General features: G+C 42.9%; 1 protein-coding gene across 3 annotated transcripts in view; it reads right to left on the bottom strand.

Annotated features, from left to right (window-relative positions):
• LOC144144910 (bone morphogenetic protein receptor type-1B-like) overlaps window positions 1–14776 on the bottom strand; it is a 147545-nt gene extending 132769 nt beyond the window's left edge. For all 3 annotated transcript variants that reach the window (XM_077676428.1, XM_077676419.1, XM_077676412.1), the window contains exons 1-5: window positions 14647–14776; window positions 6161–6345; window positions 2831–2942; window positions 1075–1183; window positions 360–504 (exon numbers count right to left, since the gene is read on the bottom strand). In XM_077676428.1, the coding sequence (XP_077532554.1) occupies window positions 360–504; window positions 1075–1183; window positions 2831–2942; window positions 6161–6345; window positions 14647–14749 (654 nt within the window). In that variant the 5' untranslated portion in view covers window positions 14750–14776. The remainder of the gene's footprint in view (window positions 1–359; window positions 505–1074; window positions 1184–2830; window positions 2943–6160; window positions 6346–14646) is intronic.
• Between the last annotated feature and the right edge of the window lie 554 nt (window positions 14777–15330).

Genomic DNA, 15330 nt, shown 5'->3' with positions numbered 1-15330 from the left:
TCCGATTCGATATTCGAAGCTAGAGATTTGTATTCGATTCATATTCGAAAAATTTGATATTCGCACACCCCTAGTCCAAAGGTATCAATAAGTAAGCTCCTCTTCCATAATTACGCTACGAGCCTTTGAATTTTATTCCAATTCATTTTTGCACAAACATGCAAAGATGCATGCATAGAACGCACAATCAGTGCCAGGTATCGCAGTCAACCATATAGATGGTGGGGCTCCCGCAGACACTTACAACACGTACAAAACCCCCGTTACAAGCATTGGTTGTGCTACACGCTCAGCTATTCATGCAGCTCACGAAGACAGTGTTATGGCGTACAAACAGCTCACTCCACCCTCACACTCACCAGCTGGGGCAGGCCCGAGCCACTGCCAGAGGTGACGGAGTGCTCAATCAAGTCCTTCAGACAGGGTCCTCCCTCTTCGATCGGCAGGAAGGGCTCGTGGCACCCAGAGGCAAAGAAGTTCCTGCTCTCCAGTGACTTCTTGCGCCTGAAAGAAGGGCGGCAAGGACCGTCATTCCCCAACTCTAGGGACCAACAGCGGCCCTAGATAGTGCACAAACACAAGGCATGCTGACAGGGTACAAGCATGTAGAGCTAAGGATTACACAGCAGGATGCCTGAACTGCAATGTGCAGGTAAAAAGAAAAACAAAAACATTACGCAGAATCAAATTTGAAGGAGTAAAATTAAACTGAAGGTACCGAATTCATGATGAATAAAGGGAGCTCCCTTTCATGTGGTGGCAATGTAATAAACCAAAACCCAGCCCGTAATTAAACAAGCAGCAGAATTATGCCATCCTGTGACAACCACTCACAAGATCACGCTACAACAGGGAACGTTGCCATAAATACATCTTAACAAACATAACTCCAGTGCATGGCACAATGAGTGAGACCACAATCCTGTTCTAGTGTGAGGGGTGAAGCAAGGATTGGCACAAGTAAACCCCACATCTTCGGTAAATAACGCAGCAATACTTCCAACAAAGAACAAGGAAAATGAGTGCAGCATGAACACGCAGCAGCAGCAAACTTGCATACCATACGCGACTCACCTCGAGTAGAATATGTACGCAACGAACCCAATTCCGAAGGTCCCAATCAGCAAGACAATTCCGATGCCAAGCCAAAGGTAGGGGTCTTCGTAAGCAGATTCGCTGTACTCTGTCAAATCAAACAGGTAACATTGGGTGACAAAGCCAGCAACGTTAAAACAGCTGTCTTAACTAGAATAATGAAAGCCTCCCCTTGCGGTGAAAATATTGTTACGATAATACAGTACGTAGGGTCTCGACGATATCCAAATCCTTATATTAACCAGTATGGTACAACTCTGGACGTTTGTCCCACTGCAAACTTGCACGGAATCCACACTGACACCACTTCTGTATAAACAGAAAAAGACACTTCCACAGCTTCATCGAGAGCAGTAATATCCCGGGCTTGATATGCTGATGCCATAGCTATGCTATGAGCCATGCATCGGAGTGGAGTGCTCTGGACTGAGGACCATCCGGGGTTCCCTAACATGCACCTCATGACGCAGGAGCTTTTTTTTTCTTTTTCTTTTCTTTTTTTTTTCACCTTGGATAGCAAAACACAAGTGACGATTGTTTTACAACCAGTGACTGGTGACGAAAAGCCAATAACTTCGCTAGGTTACAAAACAAAGTGCAGCAAAACCACATGCTGACAGCCTATTAAATTCCAACATGACCATGCACACTTGACGTAACAAGAAATGGAGCAAGTGGTGGCCTGGACATTCAAAACAAAAAATATCCCCATTTTGTTTTGTACAAGGAAAGCCCACTTGTCAAGACTGCGAGCACTTAAGGAGAGCACTAAATGTATAAAGTGCCAACGAAGGCAATCTTGTACCTCAAGTTTCTGTAATGTAGCATGGTATTTTGTGCACCTGGAGAGTTTGCTGGTAGCCTGATTATGGCAAGCCTATTTAGTGGGTGTGGGTGTATATACATATAAAGCTTTCAAATGTAGAAAAATTCACGTTCTCTTGTATGACATGCATCCCTGCTGCACAGGCCCCAGTGTGCAGAGGGGCAAGTTTGCCCATTTGTATACCTCACGTGAGGCAAGTTTGCCCTGTGCCATCTGCAAACTGCACACCACACAGCAACAATATTTCCAACACGCCACAACTTCATCCCTGTTTCTGACCCAGAGGTTTGCCATTTAACAATCATGGGGCTGATTTATAAGCCGATTTCGAAATTCTTGGAGGGCGGGCGGGCGGGCGAGGGAGAGAGAGAGAGAGAGAGAGAGAGAGAGAGAGAGAGAGAGAGAGAGAGAGAGAGAGAGAGAGAGAGAGAGAGAGAGAGAGAGAGAGAGAGAGAGAGAGAGAGAGAGAGAGAGAGAGAGAGAGAGAGAAGCGTAAGGTTTTCAGAAGGCATCATTGAGTGGCATACCTTTCAGTGTGAATATGGTGAAAAAGTCTGGTGTACATACATGGGTAGTACCAGCTGCATGGACATACAATTTTTTTTTTTTCTAGAATTGAGGTGCTCGCAAAGAATGCACCCTTACTGAACATGGCTGTGGACTGCTGCTGCTGCTAAGTCACCCAACAAGCCAATTTTCGTCGCTGCATCGTTTGCAAAAAAAAAAAACGCCCTTTCAAATTAGACTTCCTATTACAGAAAAACAAGTCTGAAGAAAAACAATCAAAGAAGTGTTTTTAAGTTTCACAATAGGAGAAAGCAAGCAACAAGAACTAACAATATTGGTTAGTAAAACACGGGCTTAACGTATTGTGCCCATAAAACCCGAAAGAAGACGCAAAATACTGACCATTGTCATGCCTAATGACGTACATGGGCTTCAGGTACTTGTTGCAAAGGTCGCTGTCCCTGCAGCACGCAATGGTCTTTGGAAAATTATGCGGCACAAGGTTGGCCTTACACTGAAAAAAAAAAGAGGGAAGGGGGGGGAGTTATCATGCTCTATTCACTTACTGCTAAGATGAATTCCTTTCACTGCGAGCAACCTGAACAGCCCACACCACCACAAAGGTGACATACAGAAATGACAAATTTGAATAAAACAAAAGCTGCTTGTTCCCTTCAGGAATTGACACCTGTACTACGACGCACAGATATGTGCAATGAGAAAAAAAGAGAAGAGCAATTACAGCAGTCATTCTTCCTTTTTTATGGAGTGCACTAGTTTTCGACAGTGCGAGAGTTTAGTGGAATAACTGGAGCTACCCCCAAAGACCTGTCCCTCCCCGTGTTCCTCTTGGCTTTGTGGCCACACTAATCTTACCGTGACGCCTATTGTTTCATCCAACATAGGACACCAACAGCAGCCCAAATTTATCCTTAAAAAATTTCTTAAGCATGATGCCTGATTTCACACTAAAACATGATTCAGTTTCATTTTTAACTGTTTTGCATGCGATTATATGAATTTTAAAAACAAGTTTGTAATTAAAAACACAAATAGTAAATTTTCAAGACAGTAATAAAACCATTACTAGTATTAAAGGGGCCATGCTTTAATCGAAAGATTTAATGTTTTACAGTGCCTCCAGCGCTTGTCTGGCAGCAAACGATGCTTTATTCATTGACAAATTAACCAATTTAAGTTAAAATTATGATTGACCCACCTAATTGTGTGTTTTTGTGACGTCTGTGATGACTTAACAAGGACAGGTCTTTAAGCGAACGTTAATGAGCTGTTTACTCTGTAGCGGACTCCGGAATGCCTTGTTTACCATCACTCCTCCAAGATGGCGCCACCACACTGCGCAGGACCACTGTCCGCCTTTGCTTGGTACTGACCGTACTTGCACCAGGCTTGTTTTTGTTATGGTATGTAGTAATCGTTTTATCAAATATGGAGTATGCTCGATAGACAGGGTCATGTAAGACAATGTCACTTACGCCAATCAGTTAGTGTTGTGTGAGACAACCCAAAAGCGCTGGGCTGCAGTGCAGCTATAACAATTAAGCTTAGTGCGTGCAGTACCAGTAACAGTATGCACTGGCACTTCTATGTTTACGTGTACTTTCATAACTTCCATTGTTTACCCCACAATTTTTACTGCTATAAAATGAATACGCATTACATTTAAGCGAAAATAGCTCATTCTGCAAGTTTACAAGCCCTGCCAAACATGCTTTTGCTTTTGCCAAACTCAGCCAATTGCACAGCTGTGCATATTACGTCATAGTTTCTAGTGCGGGAGGAAATGGGCTAGCGAGTTGCATGGCCACTCCCTTTTTTCCTAAGTTTATAGCTTGAGCGAAGTTTACATTAAAAGTGGTGTCAGTATGATTCTAACGAGGCAATCTTTCGAATGAACCAAACTTCTGTTTTGTCTGCATGGCCCCTTTAAAGTGCTTGCGGGGACCCAGACACAACAAAAAATTGCATTTTATTGTGGGCAGCTTGCTGTTTAAAGTAGACCACTTTAAACCTTTGTCATGTTGGTTATGTTGCAGTGGCTAGCTACCCTACAGGGCCCGATGGGAGACAAAAACCTAAGCGCCTAAAAACATCAATTTATGGAAATTCTGGAGCAGGTAAAGACCAAAAGCACACCTTTCTGTAAAACACAGTTGATGTTGCTGTTTGTGTCATGATAAAATACAAATGTTGAGCTGGCTCAGGAACCTATTCAAGGCTACTAACTGGCTTGCAAAGGGCTAAGCTAAACCACACCTTGCACAAAGGGCTAAACAAAGGGCTAAACCACACCTTGCACACAGAGCATCACTGACACAGAGGCGAGACAACTGAATCAGAATTGGGAGCATTTTTTGGAGCAGCGAAATCTCGACTTTGGAGCAGAAGAACATTGATTTGGAGCAGTTAACGACATTTATTATGTCATCTTAGGAGCCTAAAAAATCAAATTTTTGGCAACTCGGGGGGGGGGAGTGCACTTTTTAATCGGTTTTGAACATGCATAACCCTGAAACACTCTTTCAATGAACCCTGAAACAGTCTTTCAATAAAGTTTTTTCTACCAGAGTATCACAAGGTACGAACTGCACTACCTTTTTACAAACCATTTTTAAGTTTTTCGGCTCTATGAACAGATAGCGTGGAGTGCTGTTGAAAATATCGAATTGAGAAACTAAGCAATCGTAAGGCATTTTTATTATCATGAGACTGCCAAAATTATTATTTTTGTAATCCCAGACTGGGCTTTATGCACAAGTGCAGAGCCATGGCAAAAGTTGCCCAAAGCAAGGTGACAATCGTCGCACCACAGCAGCCCTCCCATTTCCCCAAGGCGCACGTTCACTACGATTGCAATGTGAGAAACATTGGTACGTTCAGCCACCTCCCTCTTAGCATTAAATTTCACTTCAGATAGATGAATCATTATTACTAGCGTGCAATAATAGCCCGACCCGCTATCAGACACTGCTTGAACATTTTGTGGCAATGTAGCCTGCGCCGCCCTGTCTGCCCTTCTGCAGTGTTGAGCGTCCCATTCCCGCCGCACGCAAGCTCGCTGTCAGAGGCAGCATTAACTGAGCGTTTTATAACACAATGAGTCCGAAATTTCACTTCAAGCACGCACCACGCCTCACACTCAAGGCCGAAACATGGCAAATTCACGGGCACCGCGTAGTTTTTGATGAACTCCGTCTTTCCTGTCACCCAACTTCCCGTAACAGATCAAACGACTAAATGTAAACCTAGCCACCCCCATAACCAAAACCATGGTAGAAATCAGCGAAGAGCACTCTGCCTGAACTAGAGTGAACTAGCCTGAACCACGAGCAACTGCTTTGCCCGACGGCCATGTTCTCAAATCTTCACCACACCAAAATGGCGACAGCGCCCAGTAATGTCGTTCCGGAGATACGGCGCTCCGAAAATTGCCGTTTTTATCATCAACTTGAACAAGTAGTTTTGTCGCCTCAGTAAACATTAAGTATCTTTTCTACAGGACTTTGCAATGGTTTTAGATGGGAAAACTTTAAAAACTCACTTTTCAAATTCATGGGTTTACAAGGTTTTCAAGGACCTGTACGAACTCTGGCATATATATACGTTCCCAATGACCGTATCACTACAGGTGTATGGTGCTTCTCAATGGGTACAGACTCGGAAGAATGGGAGCTGCTGTGGGCAGGCCAGATCCCATGAAAAGTTACGCACCCACATAAGGCTGCCTTCCTCCGAAGGCAGACAACCGTAGGTTCGCTCAGGTTCGAGTTGCCTTGTATCCGGGTTGTACACTTCCTCAACAGCGCTGAAGCAGTCGCTGTCAGGTGGGGCTGTACACGTTCCATTGTATGAGTCATCAGGGCAGCTTCCAAGACAGAAGCATTCCAGTGCACTTCCTGCAATAGGAGAACACACCACACGTTGCTAGGGGCATTTCCAGTGTTTCAGAAGCCTAACAGTTAACCCACAAGTTGTCCCAGATTCTGTTACGTACAAGAAACCATGGCACCGCATGGGTAATTGCCTCTGTCAAACAAGGACCTATGCTTTACTCACTTCTGCTATAATGCAGATTCAGTACCCTGCAATACCAATACAAAAGCTGCCCAATCAATGCACCCATGCCGCCACTTTTGCCTCAATGGGAAACTTACAAAAGCCAAGTTTTGGCCCTCCCGAAAACCAAAAAGGCAACAATACCGTTCCTCGATTTCATCCAAACCCAGTTTGAACTGTGACGACAAAAAAAAGCTTGCAGCAAAGCATGAACTTTTAAAAAACAAACCCAAATTGTGGTTTTGTGCAGTGAAGCTACACACCAGAAAATCCAGGCCAGCCCCTACAAGACTTGACGCAAAACCCAAGCCACTTCAGGTAACATGATGTACAGCCCTAAATCAGCGCCGAGACAATTTGTGCTGTTTCAGCAGGGCCGTTTGGAGCCCTGTGCAATTAGGTGGCTAGAAAGGTCGACCAGGAATAAGTAGAAATTCTCATTTGCAGCAAAAAATATTAATCATCAAATTTCATCACAACTGGTGCAGTGGTTCAAAAGACCCTGCCATCCTAACATCCCCCCTTAACCACTGAACTTCCCAAACTTGTTAACCAATGACGTGTATTAAGCATACCTAGAAATTGTTAACCACTGAACTTCCTAACCTTTTAACCAATGACGCGTATTAAGCATTCCTAGAAATTGTTTGAATATTAAGACAAAAACTGCAACATGCAAGTACATTTTATTTTTTTTTTAAATTAAAAAAAAAACATATCAGTTCTTTGAATTTACAATAAACGCCAACCTTTTAACCCTTTCAGGGTCACGGACATACATATATGTCCTCTGCAAACACCTTAAAAATGGTAAATAACGTATATGTACGCCATCACTTGTATGCTTAAAAAGCGCGCCTTTTTTGCCAACTTCTCTTGCTTGGCATGTGCTGCCACACTGCGGAAATACGTCAAATTATTTTATTGCGCCAATGGCCCTTCTTTTTTATTTTTTTATGATTTACTTCAGCGGCGCACCGGCTATTGCTTGCACATCCGGTAACAAGGGGGCACGCTGGGTATCGCCCCCCGGGTGCCTCTCGCTTCTTGCGCCTGCCACAGACCAAGGGCGCCTGCGAAACTGATGAGCCTCTTTTTTCCTTTTTTTTGTTGTATTTTATACAAGCAGTGCGCCGTCTATTGCTTGCGCATCCGACCGCGCGCGTGCGCAGTGGCTGGTTTCGGTATTGTCCTCCGGGCGCTTCCCACTTTTTTGCGCCTGCGAAATTGATGTCTATCTGATTTTGATTCACTCAAAAGGTGCCGGCTTGTTACTCTCTCGTTTTTATTTAGAATTTTTCTTGCGTTACTCATGAATAAACCACATGTATGTAACAACACAAACAATTTTTCTGTCACTTTAAGGTCACCCTAAAAAAATTAAGATAATTTTTTCTCGAAAAAGATTCATCCGAAGAATTTAAACCAGCAATAACAAAAATCGACCCTGGGGGTTCGCATTTGGCGAAAAAATTCAACCCTCAAAGGGTTAATGAAGAAGTCAAAACTTGTTATAACAATCAATATTAATTGATTGTAGGGTTTAACGCGCTGACGCAATGCAGGCGATGAGGTGCGCCGTAGTGGAGGGCTCCGGATTAATTTTGACCACCTGGGGATCTTTAACGTGCGCCGAAATCTCGTACACACGGGCGTTTTTGCTTTCCACCTCCATCAGAAAAGTGGCCGCCGCGGCCGGGATATAACAATTAATATTGCCAACACTACGTACACATAAGAATATAAATAACTAACAAATGTCTGATGCTCAAGTAAATTTATGAAACCTCAGAACGAACAGATAAAACGTTTTTATCGAAAAAAAAAAAATGATTTACTTCATTCTTGTCTCATGATAGACAGGCTTGTTACATTTCTTTGAAAGTCTATGGAACTTACAACTTCCCAACCCACGGACTACAAAACCATTGAGCACCAATACGAAAGGATTTATAAATACATATCAATGTTCACAATGACCTAGTTTGCTTATTTTAGGGATATGTCACTCGCGTACTGAAATAAAAAAAATAGCACTCTTGCTTGCTAGACAGCTAGCGCCACCCAGTAAAAAGTGGATAACCCAAAATGTGTTTCTTGTTTATTTTTTATCTCAAGAAAGAAGTGATATCTTTCTAAAATAAGCAAACTAGGCCATTGCAAACATTGATACTTATTTGTAAAACATTACATATCGGTACATGATGCTTTTTAAGCCCGTAGGGATGTGATCAGGTGAATCCCCTTGAAAGGCCAACTACACTCAAACTTTCGACAACGTAAAAATAATGTCACCTAATAGTGCACATAAAAAGAGTGCGAAATGCAAAATACTACGTTTCAAACATGAGCGTGAGCGATGAAAACGGCTCACGACATTGGCGTTTTTGGAACCAGAACTGAATAGAAAAGGCGGCCATTACAGGTGGCCGGAGATGACGTACAAGATGGAACGGAAGCAGCCGCGCTAGAGCCGGCGGCCGCTCACAGCCGCCTTCAAATGCTCGTGCTAGCGTCGCATTTCGCACTGTTATTTCAAACAGAAGAACTCCCACTAACGTTTGCCCATGATAATGGAGTTATGCCCAATTCCGGCATAGCGTTGCTATCAACTGAGATGAAGTAGATTGTCTGACAGTAATTTTTTTCCATCAGAATAACGGCCAGAGTAGCAATTCTTGGCATTGCGAGTAAAAAAGCGGACACTGATTTACAAACCTACTTGCTCATACGATATTGAAAAGCAGCTTTCGTTAGCCGGCCCCTCAGCTATCACATCGCTCTCTTAGAAGGGAACAAACCGCACGCGGGCATAGATTACGTACAAACAGCTTTGTGAATATCGGCCCAATATTTTTTGCCTCACTGCAAATTGAGAATCGAATTATCAAAGGGGCCTGAAACTATAAGCCAGCTTTCATAGCTAAATATGATGCACTAAAACATGAAAAAGTTTCCCATCTACCGCTGTTTTCTACTTTCACCAGAGACCTATGCTGTTAAAAACATTTTACTTTCAAGCTAACGCTCTAACAAAGTAAATACTTCCCTTGGGAATTGAACAAAAATCTAGTTATCTAGTTTATTATTTAGGAGAGGAGCAGTTTCATTAGCTTTCGCACTTTGCGAAGACGACGGCCAATATTTGTGCGGATGTATTTGTTACTACGAGAAAGGCTGACTTGGTTCACTTAGCGAGTGAGGCAAAAGTCGCGCAAATGTTTATACCTGCGTGTACAACTCTAGTTAGGTGGACAAAGTTTTGGAAAGGTCTAAAGGATGGAGGTGGCGTTGGGCCAGCCCAAATATGGCTAATATTGGACGCGGAAGTGCAAGCGGTGAAGAATGTATAAAATATCTTTTTTTTTTTTCTGTGGCAGATGCAATAGGAATGAGAAATGTAAGGTAAGCGCTCACTTCGCGCTATTTTTTTCTTTGAGTAAAAATATTCTTTTCAAGTAAAAAAGGTTTTGCTAACTCCCAAACGTTCGTAATGCTGCGGATAGTTTGTAGGCTTCTTATCTTTTTTATGGCATTTAAGAAAATGGCGGATATTGCTGTCTATGTGGTTAGTTTTAAACGTGATGGCGATGGCGGTACAGCGTGTTGGTGTAGCAGAGAAACCCCTTGCAAACGCATCCCTGCGCCCAGCGGAGCGCCCTGCAAGTCGCCGTAGAAGCACGAGCTTCACTGGACAGGTTTCCCAACCTGTCACAGGCCGCTCGGAACTTGTTTCGGCAACTCTCCACCAGGTGCAAACGTCATGGAGTTACTTTGAACAACGGCACCTAGAGTGCTGTGTGCTTACGAAGCTTAGGATTTCGCCAAGGTGATTTTAATAGCTTAGACTGCCTATTTGGATCAAATTTGGACAAAGAAAAATTTGAGTGCAGTTGGCCTTTAAGAGTCGTAGTGTTAACTTAAGGTGCAGCACAATGTCAGCAACAGTGGCAGAGAATCAGTCACATTTTCCTCGCATGGTCTTAAAAGACGCGCTAAAGATGTGCTAAAGACCAAAAAGCCATCAGACAAAAAGTATGAAGGATTTCCACAGTGCATCTTTCACACAGAAAACTCTCACTCCGCACCGTCCTCTCCCTTGACTTTCACCATACTGCATTATTATTATTATTATTTAATAAAAGCGAGTAGGTTGTCCGAGAAAGCATGTTTAGGTGGAAGCATGACAATGTTGCTGGTCTTCCACAGTAACAAAGCTATCACACTGAAATGAAGGTTTGTTCTAAGAGAGTTCCGAAAACGTTTTGAAAGCGCCAGTGTAACACAACCCAGTACAAACCATCAATGCAAGCAAGAACCAGAGGAAGAAACTTCATTGCATTTTATCTGGACCAAATAATTTTGGCGCAGGGATGGCGTGAGGGCAACGGTTTATTTGAACACACTTTTCGCACTGAAAGCCACGCATAAATTGACTGGAGAAACTTGGAACATGGCCAACACATCCCAAACTGTAATCTAGTATGGTGACTGGGCAATATTCACTGATCCCTGCAGTGTCCCTTTAATATTGTTAAATAAGCAAGTGCCACACAAAAGTGCCCCACCTTCTGTCCAAGCATTTTGACTTACACTTTTTGGACACGCAGCTGACTTAAGCAATGCAGATTAAAGGAGCCATGAAGAGAAAATACAACTTTATTTAATTTGAAAGAACTAGGATTCAGTATCTCACTCAGCTCCATTAGAGCCACAAAAGATGTTTTTTTAACGGAAAAAAAGCAAGAAGTATTTAAAAACTTTCAAATTTTGCGCCACAGTGACGTGTTATGAGCAAGAATGACGTCATACGGACCAACAATAAAACATAATTTTCAGTGCGTTAACTGCACGTTAGCATTCAAGTGATGCGGTCAAATGGAACTAGAGGCCCCATTACAGACGTCCAGTCATGTGCCGTTGCGACAGGTCAGTTAGGCGGCCACCAATCGCACAAACAAGGTTCCGTGACGTCATGGAAAAGTTGCGGGAAATTGGGTAGGGGGTCGCCTTGGCTTCACACGTTTTCTTTAATATCTCCGTTATTTGTTCAAAGATTGCGATGATATTGGCATCATTGTTATCGGGCCTAAGCAGTCTTTCTAATAAACCCAACTTGTATTTTGTCTTCATGGCTCCTTTAAGGAGCCAAAAGTAATGGTAAAAACTGTGACTGGAGTAACGCATTGATGCTCCTACAAAACTTTGAGAACCCTGTTCTTTTGTTAATAATTACCAACATTGCTTTCGATAAGCAGTTTGTATTTATAGTTTAGTTCTACCTATCTGTTCATAGTCATGTTTTTATTATTTAGCCAAGCATACAAACATTTGTGACAAAGCTATTCCCAAGATCTCATGCCCATCTGGATGTCAGCAGACACTTTTGCTTGAGAGCATTAATGCAACTAAATTTTGAAACATCCATGAATAAGTAAATGTATCCATCTAAGTATGCTTCTTGTCAAGGGGATTTTCTTTGAGCAGCTCCAACTCGGAGGTTCTGTAAAAAGCTTTACTCTCATCTTTTTGTCTACAGGGACAAAACAGGGAGGGGGTCAAAGGGTGGATTACAAGGCTGGCACATCAGGGAGGTCCCAATGGGCTTTTCTGCTGCGCTTAGGCTTCTTCACAAAGGAAGTCTTCACGAACTATCAAAATGCCACTGATGCCTTCAAATGCCATGCATGCTTTGTCCAGCTACCATGTGGAGTCTTCATTGCAGTCAAGAAGCTTTCTGCTTCGGTTCTTTTTTTTTTTCTTTCTAGCAAGTGTGCAACAAAAAGCTACATAAAATGAACACGACAGTTCTTGTAATGAAGGAAAAAAGCTGGAAACACCCGTGTGTACACAATTTCAGTAGAGGATCCTTAAGGTAGCCTAAACTATTTATTCCTTAGCCTCCCCTATGACGCCTAATACCACGGCAGGTGCTTCTTTTGTGAGAAACCTAGCAGTTAGTCCTCAGCTGGCAGCGGTGGTAGCCCAGCAGGTAGCTTCAAGATTCAATTGCCCTCCACCCACCCCTTTTTTCTGTCACCATGCCCCCCCCCCCCCCTAAAAAAAAAATTGTTCTGAAGGTACAATTTTTCTTTATGCTGCATTTCTTACTAATGGTAATTACTATTTTTGTGGAGCAACAAGCGATATACGGTATTTGAAATGCTACTGCTTGAGTAAAGGACCATACGAGATATTCACTTTAGTCGACCGCAATATAATCTCGAATCTGCTTTTTCAGTTTTCCGTGCAATCAATCCCGCATTGAAAACTTTGTGCCTACACATTCAGCAGAGTTTCGGTACATATTCATGAAAAAAAAAAAAAAAAAAATCATTTTTAAAATTTTTATTAGCGGAAAACAATTGTTTTCATTAAATGACATTGTAACATCATGGTACAGGAAGAGTCAAAAAGCCAGCGATTTCAGTATTTGGTGTGACTAATACCTCTGCTACACCAGCATGCGAACGTCATTTGAACCAAATATCATTTGACTCAAATGCGAAGTTGTGCTGCTCCACTGGGTTTTGAAATGCCATTCGGCTTAAATGACATTCAAGCCAAATGAGCACCCAGAGAGACATTTGGGCTCTCAAATGCTATTTCTGGCACTCCCACATACAGCGTAACAAGTCAGCATAAACAAATACATTACTGGCGTACTTAAAACAAACAAGATATTCTTAATTGTGAGACTTTGTTTACTTCTCGTTCACTCAAATCATGATATCAAGATTTAATAATTCCGTACTCAGCACCAGTGCGAGCAAGCGACAAACCAGTGTCGCCAGACAGCACAAAAAACCTCGATTGCGATTCAGAATTAAGCAAAAACCGTGTCAAAGCTTACGTTATTGATAATTTGATATCATTTTAATGCCAAAGACTGCCGCCAAATTTGATTGTTGCATTATTGTGTAAAAACAGAACTTGACAGCTGCAGCGCCGTGCAGCACGGCGAGCGATTGTTAAAGCTTTCAAATGCCATCGAAATTGTAGTGGAGCACGGGGGATTCTGAATGGCATTTGAAGCACCCCATTTGAGTCAATGGCATTTAGTTTAAATGACATTCGGACCCTAGTGTAGCCAGGGTATTAACCGAACGCTGTAGTTTCATAACGAGAGGGCTGTAAACAGAACTTTTTAGATACCAAGGCAGCACACCAAACTAACCTCTTAACGGAAAATTCTTCTCGACAAGAATAGAGGTAAAAAACAGACCTGACCTAGGCCTCGTATCATTCCTCACAGATACTTCAATGTGATTGCTATTCTGCTTAAACAAACAGATCACACCGCGCCTCATCCCTCACAAATGCTCTGAACCGCTCCCGGCCTCTGTTCAAAAGAAGTACGCACGCCTTCTTTTAAAACATAGTTCGGTAACAAAACAAAAAATATCCCGATGACATTTTCTTTAATATAACCTAAGAAATTCCCAAGAGGGTGCAACTACCGACCAAACCACAACCAAACTGTCGGAAATTACTGGTGCAAAAGTAGAAGGTAATAAGAAGTTGCCTTCCAGACTATAAATTCACTGGCACAGCTTCGCAACTTAAATAGCACAGCAGAAACACAGCTGCCGTAAGGACTCAATTCGGTGGGTTGTTTAGGCGTCCAAACGTTTTACACAGCTGTACTAAAAAATGTTCACTTCACTCCCATCATCCCAAATCACAACCAAACTATGTCGGAAATTACGGCTGCAAAAGTAGGTCATAAAAAGTTGCCTTCCTGACTATAAATTCACTGGCACAACTCCGCAGCTTGAGTAGCACAGAAGACACACCGCCGCCGTAAGGACTCAACTCGGTGGGTTGTTTAGGCGTCCAAACGTTTTACACATCTGTACTCAAAAATGTTCACTTCACTCGCATCATCCCAAGTGAAATAGGCGTATCCGACTACAAACATTTAGTAAACACCCCGCAGGCTAAGACAGTGCGAGCAAACTAATCACGAGCTGGACGCATTAGCGTCACGGTACCACAGTTTGTAAAGTTACGCACAAGCCCCCAAACAAGCAACAAGCTGCCACTCCAATCGGGCGATTTGTATCTGCGAAACTTATCTTTGACGGGTGATATCACAGAAGATATCAACAGCCAGAACAAATCGAAGTGACATAACTTACCGTAAGTGGCCAGCTGCAGGAGCACGAGACAAGAAAGAACCCCAAACATCGCTTTCAACCTCGTTGTCATCAGGCAACTAACCCCACCACGGCTAGCCGCCATTTGCTCTGGGTCGCGGCAGGCGGCAATGGTCACGTGACAATACAACTCAAGGATAGATGGCAGCGGCATTCTTTCCTTCCCCTTCGATTTGAGAGTGGTAGCTAGCGCCACTTATGTTAGGTGCGGAGGCTTGTTTTCTGTTGGTTTAGCCGGTTTAGCCACGGCCGGGATAGAGCGGCGGCGCGCGCTGTTAATATTATTATTATTAACAATATTTTATTATTCATGGGGCATTTGAGACACGCGGCAAACGTCGTGGGGATTTTACAACGGGGCTTCTGCGCGGGGGGCAATCGTGATACGCCCCAAATAAACTGCCCGAATAAACTCTTTTCCAGTCTGCCTCGTGCCCTTCAGTTCTTTTTTCTCCGGCATGGTATCTTAACAGCCGCTGTTATACTTAATTTTAATAAGTAACCTATGACAATTACAGTATTCTTTAAGCAATGTTCTCCCAGCCTGCATATGAACCCGAAACATTGAAACTAGCAAAGCCGAATCAGTTACGAGTTGAGAGCAAGATTAGTAAAATTTTGCTGCGATTAATCTGTTCCACTCAGTGGCGGGTGCCCACAACAGCT

This window comes from Haemaphysalis longicornis, unplaced genomic scaffold, assembly GCF_048455015.1.
Source record: "Haemaphysalis longicornis isolate Haplotype H1 unplaced genomic scaffold, Haemaphysalis longicornis Haplotype H1 scaffold_1, whole genome shotgun sequence".
Lineage (NCBI taxonomy): Eukaryota > Metazoa > Arthropoda > Arachnida > Ixodida > Ixodidae > Haemaphysalis > Haemaphysalis longicornis.
This window is presented reverse-complemented; position numbering and strand designations above follow the sequence as displayed.